The 17,323-nt window shown below is 42.8% G+C and overlaps 1 protein-coding gene and 1 long non-coding RNA gene across 5 annotated transcripts in view; one reads left to right on the top strand and one right to left on the bottom strand.

The window, feature by feature from the left end:
* LOC106728316 overlaps nucleotides 1-278 on the top strand; it is a 5,465-nt gene extending 5,187 nt beyond the window's left edge. Inside the window, exon 4 of the long non-coding RNA XR_001364613.1 lies at nucleotides 94-278. This is a non-coding gene — a long non-coding RNA (uncharacterized LOC106728316). The remainder of the gene's footprint in view (nucleotides 1-93) is intronic.
* The window catches only part of GRHL2 (grainyhead-like transcription factor 2), a 124,463-nt gene that overhangs the window by 68,147 nt on the left and 38,993 nt on the right, over nucleotides 1-17,323 (bottom strand). For all 4 annotated transcript variants that reach the window (XM_005879276.2, XM_005879277.2, XM_014550261.1 and 1 more), the window contains exons 3-4: nucleotides 7,890-7,957; nucleotides 2,867-3,260 (exon numbers count right to left, since the gene is read on the bottom strand). In XM_005879276.2, coding sequence (XP_005879338.1) covers nucleotides 2,867-3,260; nucleotides 7,890-7,957 — 462 coding nt within the window. The remainder of the gene's footprint in view (nucleotides 1-2,866; nucleotides 3,261-7,889; nucleotides 7,958-17,323) is intronic.

The following is a 17,323-nucleotide window of genomic DNA, read 5'->3' as shown; positions in this document are numbered from 1 at the left end:
GGGGCGGGAACTGGGAGGAGGGGAGTTATGGGGGGGAAAAAAAAGAGGAACAAATGTAATAATCTGAACAATAAAGATTTAATTAAAAAAAAGGTATTTATATTTAGTTTAGTTAAGAATTAGGAAAATTTGGAGTATGAGGATAGCATGATGAAAAAGATATTTAAGGAAGCATTTTAGAGATAGAGGGGATGTATTTCCAAAGTCTTTGAAGGAATATGTAATAACCTGCAACAACACAGGGTGAACCAGAATTAATAAACACGGCCTTGAATAAATTTATGGTCCATGCCATAGAGCTCTGCAGCCTGAGGATAGGCTACCCTCCTAAAACATATTGGACTTATAACGTCTGTGATTCTAATCCCCCGGGTGATATGAAAAGGTGTGATATACTACAACTGTTCAGACTCAAAGAGATTTGTCTATATGCTGACTGAAATAAAGAATCGCTCCAATAACTATTAGTGCATGTGAACAAGAACTATGAAAAAAATAGTTGATATGTTTTAGACACAGAATTACTATTCTCAAGTTTAAATTTTTTCCCTTAATTCTGTTACACTGTCTTTCAAATTTAAAAAAAATTAAATGTAGAGTCCACTTGGAATCTATTACCATCCTTTATGAGACATGCTCACACTAATGGGTCACATGGCCCTAAATGATTTAGTATGAAGAATTAGAACCAAAATGCTGGGCCATTCTGGCTACAGTTACCAAGTTTTCACAACTGTTTGGAAATCTTTCGATATAATTTGTAGGATGCCTAAAGGCAAGCAGACAGCCAACGTAGCCATTGATGTAGCACATCTATATATTTCTTAACAAGATTGAGAACATTGTAACAAATGTTACACTGACACATGGAAGTAGTGGCTACCATCTGGGACAGCATAAAAGACAATTTCCTTCATTGCAGAAAGTTCTATTGGACAGGACGATTGTGAATAGTAGAGTGGTTTGGAGCATAGTTTCTAGAGCAAGACTGTGTAGGGTCAAGTTCTAGCTTTGTAACTGCAAGCCACCAAATCTAAAATATTTACCAGATAGCCATTACAGAAAATGGTTGCAAATTATTGCTCTAAATGATTTCCCTAATATTTAAGTGTGACAGGGGACGGAATACTGGATTAATGAGAGAAATGCAGATTCAGTACTTCTTAATGGCAGGGAAGGTCTGTCCTTTATGAGACATGCTCACACTAATGGGTCACATGGCCCTAAATGATTTAGTATGAAGAATTAGAACCAAAATGCTGGGCCATTCTGGCTACAGTTACCAAGTTTTCACAACTGTTTGGAAATCTTTCGATATAATTTGTAGGATGCCTAAAGGCAAGCAGACAGCCAACATCGCCATTGATGTAGCACATCTATATATTTCTTAATTATTTAGGTCAAACTACTCCCTTCCTGATACCACTATACACACACACACACACACACACACACACACACACACACAAATGAGTCAGTCTCTACTAGTGAATGAAACCTGCTCATTCAACAAGGGTCTTAGACATTTTAATAATTCCTAAAAGAATACTAGATTTTAGACAAATTTTCCTTAGTGAAATTTACTTGGTGAGGTTACTGAGCTCACCTAATCTATAGCCTGTTGGCAATGCCACAGCTCAAGATCATCATAGAGCATTCCATTTAATTCACATCAGATTGAAATACAATATGTAAGGTAAACACCGATTTCCAAGACTAGGAGAGCAGCTAAAATATTCCAAATATTCCAAATACAGTGGGAATAATCTTCATATATAGTTTCTGGTAAGTTACTTTCTCATGCACCTAAGAATAAAACCCCAAATACAATAGCTTCCTTTCACCAGCCTCTTTATCTACAACACAAACACAACTGATAACACATCCCCCAAATAGCATGATGGTTCGTTGACATTGGACAACATCCATTGACTCTTCTGTGACTAATGGAATATTTCTACATCATGTAAGAAAAACATCAGGGCAACCCTTTAGTGAAAAAGCATGTACCTCACATTCCCATGTGGAGTGATTTTAAAACAAACAAGCAAGCGGAGATCACTGTTTCTGTAAATTCTATGGGCACAGGAGAAGAATAGGTACAAAGTACGTATACACACACTTGATTATTGAAAATACAAATTCTTTCTTGAATATTCAATCAGACAAGGTCGAAGAAAGTTATATTGTTTTTTAAAAGAATAGGCAGACAACTTTAGCTACCCTTCAGGAAAGTTACAAACTAGAAGAGGTCAAGGTAAAAACTTTAAAAAATAGGAAGTTTCCACACAAAAATCTCTTCATTCCTTATAAATATTTAATTTTTAAGATCAAAACTAAAACAAAGGAATCTGTCAGATAAGCGTCAAAAAAAATATTCCTCCACATACCTAGACCAATGGTTAATTAAAACCTGCTCATAATAAAAGACACAAACACATTTTTAAAAAATAGCTGTCAACTCACAGTTCAATTCATTTATCCCACTTTAAAAGTAAATAGAGAACAAAAGTTAGCTGAGGGGCCCAGCCGGTTTGGCTCAGTGGTTGAGCGTTGGACCCCTGAACCAAGAGGTTACTGGTTCGATTCCCGGTGGAGACACTTTCCTGGGTTGCCTGGTGGCGGCTGTGGCTCGATCCCCAGTGTGGGTGTGCAGAAGGCAGCCGATGGATGTGTTTCTCTCTCATCGATGTTTCTCTCTCTCTATCCCTCTCCCTTCCTCACTCTCTAAAATCAATAAAAACATATTTAAAAAATAAAAAAAATTCAACAGATCTTAAATAAAATTTGTTTCTAAATTTAAAATGAACTTGGCTGGGGGTTCTGGATTTAGGTTCTAATGACTAACGGAAGCGCGGGGACTCACCTCGGAGGTTCCGTCCTTGAAGCTCTCGCTGTAAGTGCTGTCCGGGGTGCTGCGCTGGTCATCCTTGAGGTAGGTGCCGTGGCTGGCCATGGCGGGCGCACCGTACTGAGTCTGTTCAAAGATCACCACGCGCTGCTCCTCCCCGTCTCCCCGGGGATAGTGCACGGGCGGGGCCATGAAAACCGGCGTGAAATCTTCGGCTTTCACCACCGTGATCCCCGACACGGGGATGATGGCCGGGCTCTCGGGGACGCTGGCGCTGTACTGCTCCCGCTTCGAATTCTCCAGGTGGTCTTGGTTTAGGGAAAGGTTCACGGGGACAGTCTTTAGGACCTGGACTCGGTTCTCTCCTCCGCTCAAGTTACTCTGGGCTTCGCTGCTGCCAAGACAGTTTCTGTGCGTTGAAACCCACCCCAAAAGAGGATAGAGTTAGAAAGCTCGCCGTTTTGCAACCCTTGATAAAATAACGGCTGCAGGCGATAGTCAGTGGGTATGAACGTATCATAATCAGAGGAGAGGCTGATGGCGAACTTCACAATGGGATCCAAAGGCTCTCTCCATCCCCAGGAGGACAACTACACGTGTGTGCCTCCTGCAATCAGCCCCACCTAGAAAGTGCTATTACTTTAAAAAAAAAAAAAAAAGTTGACCTTAATTCTAAGCAAGCCTTTACATCTAACTTCCAGCTCTCGGGAAACACAGGAGCTGGAAGAAAGACTTAGCCAACATCATAAAGAAGCGATCAGACAAACCAGAATGCCGCACGCACGTCCTACTGACCTGGCTTCTTCAGTAAGTCAGAGGCATGAAGAAGGAAGAAGGATAGGGGACTTATTCTAGACTAGAAGAAATTTAAAAGACATAACAATCAAATATGATGAGAAGGTCTTGTTTGGATCCCAATCTGAACAAACCAAAGAGGCATTTATGAGGCAACAGGATTTTTGAGGCAATTGGATATGGACTGGGCGTTAGGTGATATTAAGGAAATATGTTCATTTAGTTAGGGGTGGTAAGGATTTTGAGATTATGTAATGAAGTGTCCTGGGTTTTTTCAGATATACAAATCAGAAGGAGTTGCGGTAAAATGACATGACTTATTTTAAATTCTATTGCCGTCGAAAAAAGAAAAGGAAAGGAAGAAAAAAGGTAGAGATTAAGCAAGTGTAACAAACGTTATCACTGATGAATCAAGAGGATCAGATGGGCATTTGGGGGTCACTACAGGGTCCTCTTTACTTCTGCAGATGTTTGAAAACTTTCAAAAGAAAACATTTTAAAATAGTTTTATTTAAAAAGGCAGGAGAACTAATGTGGTCATTTGAGGGAGGGTGGGAAGGATATTTTCCACTTCCCTGTGGACTACACTAAAATTTAGAAATTGTAGGAAAAGTAAGAAGTGAGAATTTATCATTTAAATATTTTCACTAAATGAAGGAGTAACATGAGCTCACGCATAGCCTAAGCACTGAATTACACTCGGGGCTTAAGGAAGTGGTGTAACTGCAAAAGAAGATCTCTCAGATCTCAGACCTCCTGGCTGGTACAAAGAGAAAGGAGGATTTAGAAAATTAATTCTTGCCAGGCTAGAATAAAGTATTTTCATTTACACTAAAGAATTCTGGGAGAGAGCAGAAGCAGAAAGACTAGTTAATGGAAGATGATGATTGATAACAAAATTATTGTACTAGCAAAGTCTCTGTGGTCAGTAAAATCTGAGGCCACCTCTCACTTATTTATTGATTACTCTGATGGATATACAGAGAAAATACATGTCTTGCATGGAGCCCTGTCCCCGCTGTCTGCTTTATTTAAACTAGCATGTTCCTTGTAGGGCTTCCCAGCATCTCTCACAGAGAGAAATATTCTAATAAAATTGGTTCTCCCAAGAATTGAGCTCTCTTGGCTCCTCTCTATAAAGGAAGTCCATTCGCTTCTGAGCTTGCCTAACTCTCAAGCAGGACTTGGTATTTCAACTTTGATTTTTCAGATAAAACTTCAAAGTGAAGCTGGAGGAAAGAATGGCTCCGCATGAACACAGCCAACAGAAAAAATATCTACACTTCTCTGAGTCTGTCACAGATCCGTACAAATCATTCTAGAAAATAACCCTTTAAAGAATAAAATCGCAAGTCTACAAACATTCTGGCTTTAAGTAATAACCTGCTTTCATGGCCAAATCAAGCGCTGAATCTGTATAGAGGACACAGTGAAAATTAAGAAATTATGTTTAATCTGAATCCAGTTAGCTGGAGGATGCCAAAACCCAGACCACCCATTTATATCAGCATTTCCTAAACCCCATTATTTAGAACATTTGCATGGAATGTTAATAGATGTTCCTCAAAGAAAGGAGTCCATGATAAAATCAGCATTAAAACAAAAACAAAAAAACTCTTTGCCATAACAAGACCACCCTGGTGGGTCACAAACACCACGAACACGGTAAAGGCCCCCCAGGCGTTCCTTCACCTGTTTAATTGTAACCCAGAATTTCTGAAACTCATTTTACCCCAGACCTTTTTGTGGAGGATTAACTATTAATACTGGTGGGTAATGTCCTGCAAGTTGAGTGTAGAAGTGTTGGTCTACATTTATTAGCTACCAGAGCAATTACCCAGTTTCCACTCCTCTGGGCTTGGAACTAGTGTAGTCTTAATGGCTTTGCCAAAATTTGACAAGTTAACCAACTCCTCTATAGTTAAAGAGTTCATTTTAGTCCACATTTCTTCATTCTTTAATTCATATAAAATGCCGGAATTCTAAACAAAAACGTAAGTCAGGAGATTTTTGGTGTTCTTAGAGATAAGCAAGCGATGGAGTTGTATAAATCTAGCTGAGTCATTATTATAGGATGAGGACATAACAGGCTCAGCAGCATCCTACAACATGCAGCTGAGCCTCTGTAGAACAGCACTGGCTTTCAAAGCTGATTCGGGAGAACTTCTAGAACAGCGGTTCTCAACCTGTGGGTCGCGACCCCTTTGGGGGTCGAACGACCCTTTCACAGGGGTCGCCTAAGACCATCGGAAAACACATATATAATTACATATTGTTTTGTGATTCATCACTCTGCTTTAATTATGTTCAATTTCTAACAATGAAAATACATCCTGCTTATCAGATATTTACATCACGATTCATAACAGTAGCAAAATTACAGTTATGAAGTAGCAACGAAAATAATTTTATGGTTGGGGGTCACCGCAACATGAGGAACTGTATTAAAGGGTCGCGGCATTAGGAAGATTGAGAACCACTGTTCTAGAAAGACATCCAAAAAATGGATGATTAAAACAAAGTAAGAATTATTGTGAGATACTGACTCATCTGCAATATAATTTAAAACTGAACCAAATATTATAAAAGGAGAAAAATGCAATGCTAAGAATGGTGCATTCAATATACTTTTTAAAAAAATTTTGGATTATGTCATTGAAAGTCTGTTTTCCAAAGAAGCAACTTCTGTATGCAGTTGTAATGATATCATGTTAGCACGTGGCACCTTAATTCATGAATGCACCGCCAATCAAATGATATCCTCCCAAATTCCATTCAGCCAGCGTCTACTCAGTCACAATTAGTCTATACAAGGTGGTTTTGTGTATCCCTCACTGCCAGCTTTCTTAAAGGTATTCCATTAAAATCACAAAATTAACCATTAAAATACAATGAGCGCCTGTCACTTGAAAGGTGTTCTGAAAAATGCTATAATAAAACATGGTTCTTTTGTCTATTATGATGCAGACAGAGTACACATCCAAGACTCATTTGCGCCCCGATCCCTCTATGATTGCCGATATGGGACCTTGCAGACAGCATAGTCTTAGCTTAATAAATAGTGGCTAGATGGAGGAAAAGTTACAGGACCTGAAGAGTGGCAGTTTCCTATTCCCTGTCATCACTACTGCCAACCGGGACCCAGGGCCCACGGCAGCGTGGGGCATCAGCAGGTCCCTGCGGACCTGCAAATCAGATGCAGCTAGTCATAATCATCTGCTGGGGTACACCTTGGAGATGACGCACAGCTTAGGGCTGCTAGTTGGTGGGCTGGCCCCCACTGCTAGTCATATAGTAAGATCATAATGTCACAAGCAGTCCCCATCAAGGCCAGGTAAGAGTCTGACATAAGTGCCAGCAGGGGATTTCATTTCTCCTGGCTTCCTATTTCCATTTGAAAAAACCTGCAGTCGAGAAATACTGTGGGGGCTCCCTCCCTTCTGCTGTGGAATAGATGGATTTGGCCACTTAGGAAGAAGTAGCTGAGCAAGATGGTTCAGTCCCTTCTAGTTTCCTCCTTATGTCTGGATCATCTTGGTCAAAAAGAGGTGACACGCCAGTCACCACGGACATACCACAAGGGGTCTGTCCCTTCAGGGAGGCCTCAAGTCCTGCCCGGGACCAGATGAGTAAGCGTACCTAAGGCAGGACTGAAATGATACAAATTGCGGATTCCAAATAGCACTTCCTCCGAAATAAAACTTTTTTTTTTCCTTTTTAACTTCAATCTGTAGGACTGTATCCTGTTTTCCAATTGGTTCTTATGTCAAGATTGCAGGAAAGGAGTACTATGTAATGATCTCCCTGACATCTGTGCCTCCTCGCTGACAGTGTCCACTGCTACCCAGAGCCTCTTCCTCTACCTCATCAAAAGCAAGCTCCAAGTGTCTGACCCCCTCAGGAGCCTGATCACAGTGATACAGCCGTGGGAGTGGCAGAAACCTCGCCTCTGCAGTGGGCTATCTAACTCACCTCTAACTATGGGGACTTTCAGCCTCCTCGGAAGCGGGTAGGTATATCAAGAGCCTGCCGGTGACCCTTCGGATGCACAATAAAAAAAAATGCAATTTTCTCTTCCTACTGAGAGATCGGGTTTTGGCCCACACTCCAAAAGACAGTTAGAGGAGGCTATGACCCTATCTCCTATAGTTTAGTGCTATTTGAAAAACAAAAAACAAGCAAACAAAAACATCGAACAAGAGATTTTTGGAAGCCAGGCATCTTCCTTTAACACACACGGTACCTTTTGTCCTGATCTTCTTGGTTGTCACTTGCTTTGCTCACAGACAGCAGCCTCTTGTCCCGAGGAACCTGGAAACGTCAGAAACCATTAGTGAGATTTACACAGATGCAGCTGTGACCATGTGCAGAGCTAGAAACCAACAGGAGCAGAAAAGCTGAAACGGGACACTCTGCAGAGGAAGGCGGCAGATTTGCTATAACCAGGAGTCGGTTAAAGGTGGAGTAGGTGCGACGACAGCGGACCAGACACAAAGGGGTGATGCTAAATGGAGAGCCACACAATCACGATTCTGCTGAGCACTGCTGACACGGACAACCGTCCTGAGCCTGAGCCACTCCTCAGCCCTCCCCACCTTGGGAGGGGATGGGGGAAAGGAATACAATAAATGAAGGATGGATCTGGACATCTGTGCCCTAGAGCAGACAGGAACCATCTTGGAGTTACAACAAGCATCCTGTTACGGAACAGGCACTGACACTCTACTCTGATGAGGGGCTGCAGGTGCTGACATGAAGGGGAGCAAACTGGGCAGGGGCTGTGCTGTTCAGTGAGGGAGCAGTGTCTGACACACCTGGACCACCCTTTGCCACCCTCTCTACAGAGTTCAGGGACCTGCTTCCACAGTTTTTTCTTCTAACACACTTTTATTGTCTACACAATGCCGATACACTGCCTGAAACATGATTGGAAAAGTACTACTTGGGAGAGGCGCACCCCACCAGCAGATTCTGATCACCATCTAATCACCGTACTGCAGCTCAGATTGTTTGCATATCTCCGCCATAGTTTTCACACATGGAAATAGCAGGTTTGGATTTGGTTGGTTGGATCATTTTGGGGGGCAGGGGGGTGTTTTACTTTTGGAGAGCCACACAATCACGATTCTGCTGAGCACTGCTGACACGGACAACCGTCCTGAGCCTGAGCCACTCCTCAGCCCTCCCCACCTTGGGAGGGGATGGGGGAAAGGAATACAATAAATGAAGGATGGATCTGGACATCTGTGCCCTAGAGCAGACAGGAACCATCTTGGAGTTACAACAAGCATCCTGTTACGGAACAGGCACTGACACTCTACTCTGATGAGGGGCTGCAGGTGCTGACATGAAGGGGAGCAAACTGGGCAGGGGCTGTGCTGTTCAGTGAGGGAGCAGTGTCTGACACACCTGGACCACCCTTTGCCACCCTCTCTACATAGTTCAGGGACCTGCTTCCACAGTTGTTTTTTCTAACGCACTTTTATTGTCTACACAAGCACAATGCCGATACACTGCCTGAAACATGATTGAAAAAGTTCTACTTGTGAGAGGCACACCCCACCAGCAGATTCTGATCACCATCTAATCACCCTACTGCAGCTCAGATTGTTTGCATATCTCCGCCATAGTTTTCACACATGGAAATAGCAGGTTTGGATTTGGTTGGTTGGATCATTTTGGGGGGCAGGGGGGTGTTTTACTTTGTTCTTTCTAGATCTTCCTTCTAGCCAGACTCCTCTGCATCTAAAATGCAGTCCTCACTATTTTGACATAAAAGAGCATTTATGAGAAGTGTTTCTCTTCTGAATTCCCCTAGCAATTCTTACGATTTCCACTCACCTGGATGATATGCAAGCCCAGTCAACTGGACTAAAGAGACAACATAGCAGGGTGGCTAAGAGTCAAGACCTACTCTGGGTTCAAATCTCCAGCTCTACCACTAACTGAACTCTGCCTCGCTTTCCTTATCTATAAAACAGGCTTTATGGTAGCTTTAGACCTCACAGTTTTCAGTAAAATTAGATGAGTTAATTTTTTAGAAGCATTTAGATTGTATGATACAAGTATCCTATATAATAAAAGGCTAATATGCAAATAGACCAAACTGCAGAACAACCGAACAACCAGTAGCTATGACATGTGCTGACCACTAGGGGGCGTGCGTGGAACATGGCGGGCATCGGCCACAACAGGATGGTGGAGTAGGTGAGTGGGGGCACCAGACCAAGGTGGGGTGCCAGCTGCTGTCATCGGGGGCGAGCCTCTGGTGGTTACTAAAAATTCGTTGCTCCCGCACGCTGCAATCCGGCCCAGCGCTTGCACCTGCTGCTGGCACTGGTTCTGCTCGCACCCACTGCCGGCGCCTGGCATAGCCCCAATTGCTCAGCACCATCATCAGGTGTGAGTAGCAGCTGCCGGCCCCGATCGCTCCTGAGGGCTTTTGCACCTCCCCCTGCTCCTGAGGGGTGATCGGGGCCAGCAGCGGCCACTCACACCCACTAATGGTGCTGAGCGATTGGGGCTGGTGCCAGTAGTGGGTGAGAGCAGAGCCGACGCCGTCAGCTCATGGGAGCAGTGGTGGGAGCAGAGCTGCCAGCAGACAGAGGACTGGGAACTGTGGTGGGAGGGGCCAGCTGAGGGCCCGAAGGATGGGCAGAGACCCGCCCCTGAGCCCCCCCAACCCCCCGCAGCCTCACAGCCCACAGTTCCTTTCAAGGTGCATGAATTCATGCACTGGGCCCCTAGTTTCTTAAATAAAAATAAAATAAAATCAACTATAAGTTCTTCATTCACATGTCAATGTTGAGAGTCAACATGCAACACTCCTGGCATTGGTAAATGCTGGGTAGAAATGAGATTAATAAAACATTGTTCCTATCATCTACTAAAGATAATATATAAACATAAAAATTCAATACACAGCACAACCATGTTCATAGCAGCATTACTCACAATAGCCAAAAGGTGAAAACCTAAATGTCCATGTACAGATGAATGGATAAACAAAATGTGGTATATACATACAATGGAATATTATTCAGCCTCAACAATGAAATTCTGATACCTGCTATAATATAAACAGGCATTAAAGACATTACAAGCCCGGTTGGAGTGGCTCAGGGGTTGAGCTTGACCTATGAATCCAGAGGTCAGGGATCGATTCCCAGTCAGGGCATGTGCCCCGGTTGCAGGCTTAATCCCCACTGCGGGATGTGCAAGAGGCAGCCAATCAATGATTCTCTCTCATCATTGATGTTTCTATCTCTCTCTCCCTCTCCTTTCCTCTCTGAAATAAAAATATATTTTTAAAAACTTTAAAAAATAGATAAAGACCTTACAATAAATCCCATGGGACTTAAATCCACGTACTTCCCTCTGAATGCCTGCTTCCTGGTTCAGCCGCCAACAGCCCTATTTTCTTATTCTTCTTAAAGAAGACCCTTTAACATTTCATTTAATATTGGTTTGGTGGTGACGAACTCCTTTAGCTTATTCTTGTCTGGGAAGTTCTTTATCTGTCCTTTGATTCTAAATAATAGCTTTGCTGGGTAGAGTAATCTTGGCTGTAGGTCCTTGCTTTTTATCTCTTTGAATATTTCTTATCAATCCCTTCTGGCCTGCAAAGTTTCTGTTGAGAAATCAGTTGACATTCTTATGGGAGCTCCTTTGTAGAAAGTAACTGACTGCTTTCCCCTTACTGCTTTTAAGATTGTCCCTTTGTCTTTAACTTTTTACATTTTAATTATGATTGTATTTTGGTGTGGGCCTCTTTGTGTTCATCTTGTTTGGGACCTTTTGTACTTTCTGGACTTGTATGACTACTTCCTTCACCAGGTTAGGGAAGTTTTCCGTCATTTTTTTCAAATATGTTCTCTTTCACTCTTTCTCTCTCTCTCTCTCTCCTCCTTCCAGCATCCCCATGATGCAAATGTTGGTATGTTTGTAGTTGCCCCAGATGCTCCTTCTACTATTTTCATTTTTTTAATTCTTTTTCCTTTTTGCTGTTCTGATTGGATGTTTTTTGCTTACTTATATTCCAAATTACTGATTTGATTCTTAGCTTCATCTACTCTACTATTGATTCCCTGTAAATTATTCTTCATTTCAGTTAGTGTATCCTTCATTTCTGACTGGTCCTTTTTTATGCTGTTGAGGTTTTCACTTAGTTTATTGAACATCCTTATGACCAGTGTTTTGAACTCTGCATCTAGTAGATTGCTTGTCTCCATTTTGTTTAGTTCTTTTTCTGGAGTTTTGTTCTGTTCTTTCATTTGGGACATGTTTCTTTGTCTCCTCATTTTGGCAGCCTCCCTGTGTTGCTTCTATATATTAAGCAGAGCTGCTATGTCTCCCAAGCTTGGTAGACTGGCCTAGTGCAGCAGGTGTTCTGAGTCCGCTGGCACAGCCTCCCTGATCACCCAAGCTGGGCACTTGAGGTGTGCCCCATGTGGGCTATGTATATCCTCCTCATGTAGTTGAGCCTTGATTATTGTTGGCACATCAATGGGAGAGATTTACTCCCAGGCTGATCAGCTGTAAGGGCTGGCTGTGACCACCAACCACTGGCCACTGATCTCCGACCACAGTGGATCACCACCCCACAGAGCAGGACTTATTCAGTAGGGCTCTGATGCCTGAGGAGTCCGGCCCTTGAGTGTGTCACATGTGGAGGTTGCTGGGTGGCAATACTTTGACGTGATCTGAAGCTGTCCACTGTGTATGCTGGCTCTGGGCCTCCCCTGAGGTGTAGGCCAGGGCTAACTGCCACCTGTGTTCTGCCCAGGGCCACATGGCATGAGCTACAAAGCGATCTGCAGATAGCTGCTACTTGTGGTGGGCTTGGAGGTGCCCAGGTGAGGCAAAGCTGCAAACCAAAGCCAGCTGCTGCTAGTGCAGGACTGAGCCACTTAGCAAGAGGGGGCATGCTGAGGCCAGATGCTACTTGTTTGAGAGATTTTAGGAAAATCTGAAGCATGAGCCACTGGAAACAGCTTGGGTGAGCCTGAAAGTTGGGTGGGGCAGGACCTCAGTGAATCACCAGGGCGGGGCAAACAGTGATAGCCAGGTTGATGGAGTGTCAGATATGGTGCCCGGCTGATGGCTCTGTGTGGAGGAAGGGCTCATCAAAGGAACAATGGCCTCTGCCAGCACTTCTGTACGGGAGAAAGCCACCCTCCCAGCTCTCTCACCTATGCTGAACAATTCAGTTCCTCCCTCTATGTTTCTGGTGCCTTTCAAGCTGCTGCCCGAGCACTGGAGCTCAGAGGGAGTGAGTCTGAGTTAAGTTGGTGCATTTGGGGCCCTTTAAGAAGAACTGCCTGGGACTCCAGCAGCATCAGTCCCCCTCAACCTCAATCCCTTCTGGATTTTACAGCCAGAAGTTATGGGGACTTCTCTTCCTGGCACTGGAACCCTGGGCTGGGGGGCCTGGTGTGTGGCTTCTGCAGCTGAAATGTCCCTCCCTTTTTTTAAAAAATCTTTTTTTTTATCTTCACCCAAGGATATTTTTCCCATTGTGTTTTAGAGAGAGTAGGAGAGAGGGAGTGAGGGAGGGAGGGAGGTGAAAGAGAGAGAATGATCGATGTGAGAGAGATACACCAATTGGTTTCCTTCAGCACCACGAGCCCTGACCAGGTGGAGGATTGAACCTGCAACCCAGGTACGCGTGCCTTTGAGTGGGAATCAAACCTGCGACCCTTCAGTGCATGGGTCGACAGGACTGGCCAGCGCTCCCTCCTGATTTTTATTTGCCACACTTGGGTGTGGGACCAGCCTTTTCCATGTCTCCCCACTCCTACCAGTCTTAATGTGGCTTCTTTAATTTCTTAGTTGTCGGACTACTATTCAGCCAGATTTCAGGCAGTTCTGAATGATGGCTGTTGTGTAGTATAGCTGTAATTTTGATGTGGTTGTGGGAGGAGGCAAGTACCGCATATACCACCATCTTGCCCGGAAGTCCAAAAAAAATTTTTTTTATGGTGAACACTGAATTGTGTATTCCCAAAGTTCATAAGTTGATGCCCTAAACCCAAATGTGACTATATTTGGAAATAGGGACTTCAAAGAGGTAATTAAGGTTAAGTGAAGTCTTAAGCCCTAATCCAGTAGGGCTGATGTCCTTATAAGAAAAGGAAAAGACACCAGGGTACACACACAGAGAAAAAGTCATGTCAGGACACAGCAAGAAGATGGCCATCTGCAAGCAAGAAATAAAGAGCGGTCTCACTAGAAACCAACCCTACCAGCACCGTGAACTCAGACTTCCAGCCTCCAGAACTCTGAGAGAAAAAAAAAGATCTGTTGTTTAAGCCACCCAGTTGTGGCAATTTGTTATGGCAGCCTGAGCAAACTAAAACTGTATAATGGAATAGACATTAAAAAATATACAGAATTGACCTGTGACCTTGAGTAAATCCCACTTAGTTGCCTGAACTATAAACCATAAAACAGGATAGGGTTCCCTGCTGTGATCCTTGGTGACAGTTTAAAAATGTAGGCAAAAAGACTTCCATTTCTTCTCCAGGGAAACACAAATGGCAGATGATGCAGGTGCTGCAGAAGGGCCCGGAGGCCCAGGGCCCTGGAATGGGAGGCTGCAGTGGCTTTGGTGCATGATTTGGCAGTGGCATCCAGGCCTGGGTCACTGGTCATGTTCAGGGCCAGGACTGGGGCCACAGAGCTCCCAGAGACAAGGCCATGGACAAAGACATGAAGATCAAGTCCCTGGAGGAGATTTATCTCTTCTCCTTGCCCATCAAGGGATCTGAGATCATTGACTTTTTCCTGGAGGCAACCCTCAAGGAAGAGGTTTTGAACATGAAGCCAGTACAGAAGCAGTACAAACGCAGACACGTGCTGATCAAGGGCATTTGTTGCCACTGGGGGACTACAATGGGCATGTCAGTCTGGATGTTAAGTGCCCTGAGGAAGTAGCCACTGTCATCTGTGAAGCCATCCTCCTAGCCAAGCTCTTGACTGTCCCGTGCAGCGAGGCTACTAGGGGAACAAGATTGGCAAGCCCCACACTGGCTTGTAAGGTGAGCACCGCTGTGGCTCTGTGATGGTGCCCCCAGGGACACGGGCCTCATCTCAGCCCCCGTGCCCAAGAGGCTGCTGCTGATGGCTGGTATCCATGACTGCTACACCTCAGCCAGGGGCTGCACTGCCATCGGGGCAACTTCACCAAGGCCACCTCTAAGACCTACTGCTATCTCACCCCCAAGCTCTGGAAAGAGACTGTGCACCACGCCTCCCGATCAGGAATTCACTGACCACCTGTAAAGACCCACAACGGAGTTTCTGTGCAGTTTCTGTGCAGAGGACCCAGGTTCCAGCTGTGACCCACCACATCATTTCATACAAGAAAAATAAATAAATAAAGTGAATTAAGCATGTTTTTAAAAAAAGACTTTAAAATGTATACAGTATTATACTGTGATATGCCGATGCCAGCTTCTAAGGACAGGGACCACCATTTCCTGAGTGCCTACTGTGTGTCACACACACTCCTCTCTGACAAAGCCCACCACTGTCCCCTATGGGATAAGGCACTCCAGCCGGAGGAGTAAGGAAAAATGGTGTCGATCACAGAAAGAATCAAAGAGCATTCCAAAGAGGTAGTAAAAGTGTATAAAATTTAAATAATAATGTGGAGAGAATTATTACAATGACTTCCCAACATTTTTCCTCAAAAACTAAACTCTTTTTAATAACATTTTTCTTTACTACCGAAGAGTCTATCCTCAATGTAGATTAAACTTTGTTATAACTTTAACATCAGCATATATAAACAGGAACATCCAAAGGGCTCAGGTGTGAAAATGATCATTTGGACACAAAATTTTTGGAAACAAGACTAACCCTTTAATGTTTTTAATGTTTCAAGCAAATATAGTGAAGCTTATATAAAATAAACAAAGCCATGTTATTATATTAATCTACAAAGGCTTAGGAAATGCTTTTATTTAAATATTTTATATCCTAAATTAGTAAATTAATTGTGGAAAATAGTCATTCAACAGAAAGAGTTACAGACTTGGCTACAAATGGAGTTTTATGTAAAGTCTCCACTCTGCATCTCAAAATATTTACAAAAAGCAATATTTCATCTCCTTTAAATATTAAAAACGTACAACAGGAGAGGTAATCCAGGTGACATATTTACTAATAACTATTCCCTGGGAAATAAAATACATTGTTCTCATTAATTACTAATGATTTTTGTTTTGATCTGTTTTTCTTTTTCATTAATACAAAACCATCACCCTCTAATAAAGATATATGAAATTATGACCATTTCACAGTAATGGAATAAAATCTACTTTAAAAATGGAGCAATATATTTCTTCAAAATATATTTAATATATTTCCTCCTAGCCTCATGAAACTATTAACAACATTATTTTAATATAGTTATAAAAGTTGCAAAAAAAGAAGTTGTAATGACCCAAGTAATTAAATCAGGGTCACTTTAATGATGTGTTACTAGATTTTAAAAATTGATGAAACTATCAAGTTTTGACTATTTCTTTCTATCATGAAGGAAAACTGTTTGCGATTTCTTTCTAAGGATGAGACCTTTTCGGAACATTATGTATTACCACAAATGTCCAATAAAGCTGAACCTTCGAGGACTGGCCTAGTACATGAGTCTAACTGATAAGTTCTGTGTGTCAGGACCATCCTCAATAAATTTTGAAATTTTTACTCCAAAACATGTAGAATTCATCCTTGTATTTTTTCAAATGAGCTCCTCAGTCAAAAAAGAATTAAAAGTATAAAACAACCACAAACAAAGAAAAGGAGAAAGAAAAGCCTACCATGAAACCATCTTTGTTTTTCAGGCTCATTTTTTTTTTTTTTTCAGGTGCTGCCTGTTCACTGGAGGAAACTGCCCTATTTACATGAAATGTAGTTTAGGCTCTAACACATGCTTTCATCTCGAGTCCAAGCCCCGCAAAATTAAAATCCCTTCTTGCTATGTCAGCAGCCATGGTGGGAGTTCTATACCTTCCCAAGATGACTGTCAAAATCTGCCAACTCCACTCTCTTGGTAAGGGGGTAGATCAGCATAGATGGGCAAGGGTACCAGTGGAAAATCCTTCATATATAGGGTGTCTCAAAAAAATGTATACACACACTTTGAATAATTATAAAGGCAGTGTTTATTAAAATACATTTCATTTTCAAAATTGAGCGATCAGCTGCTAAAGTGTGTATACATTTTCTGGGGACACCTTGAAAAGATTCATTTATTTGAGTTAATAATGTCCTCATTCAATATACTCTAAATGGCCTGACCTGTCAGTTACTCATATCTTGTCTTGCATCTTAGATAAGGCCAACGTGGCTTGGCTCTCATTCATCTCCCCACAGAGGAGCCTCCTGTGTGTTTTAATGGGGAAAATGGGAAGAAGCTGAAAGAGGAATGACTAATTCGGTGGAAGAGCAGGTCCAGAGTTGGTGGTGTGTGTATGAAGGGGGGGGGGGGGGGGAGTGATCTTTGGAAAGCATGGAAACTCTGGTTTAGCAGAGGAGCAGGGACAACTCAACTTGCAAAAGTAGAGACTGCTGAAAGGAAACAGGAAGTGGTAAGCAGGAAGGAAATAGGAAACCAAGACTGAAACTTACTAAAAGGAAAATGGTTTCTCTTAGGTTATTTTCTCATGATGGGGG

This window comes from Myotis brandtii, unplaced genomic scaffold, assembly GCF_000412655.1.
Source record: "Myotis brandtii unplaced genomic scaffold, ASM41265v1 scaffold59, whole genome shotgun sequence".
Classification (NCBI taxonomy): Eukaryota; Metazoa; Chordata; class Mammalia; order Chiroptera; family Vespertilionidae; genus Myotis; species Myotis brandtii.
This window is presented reverse-complemented; position numbering and strand designations above follow the sequence as displayed.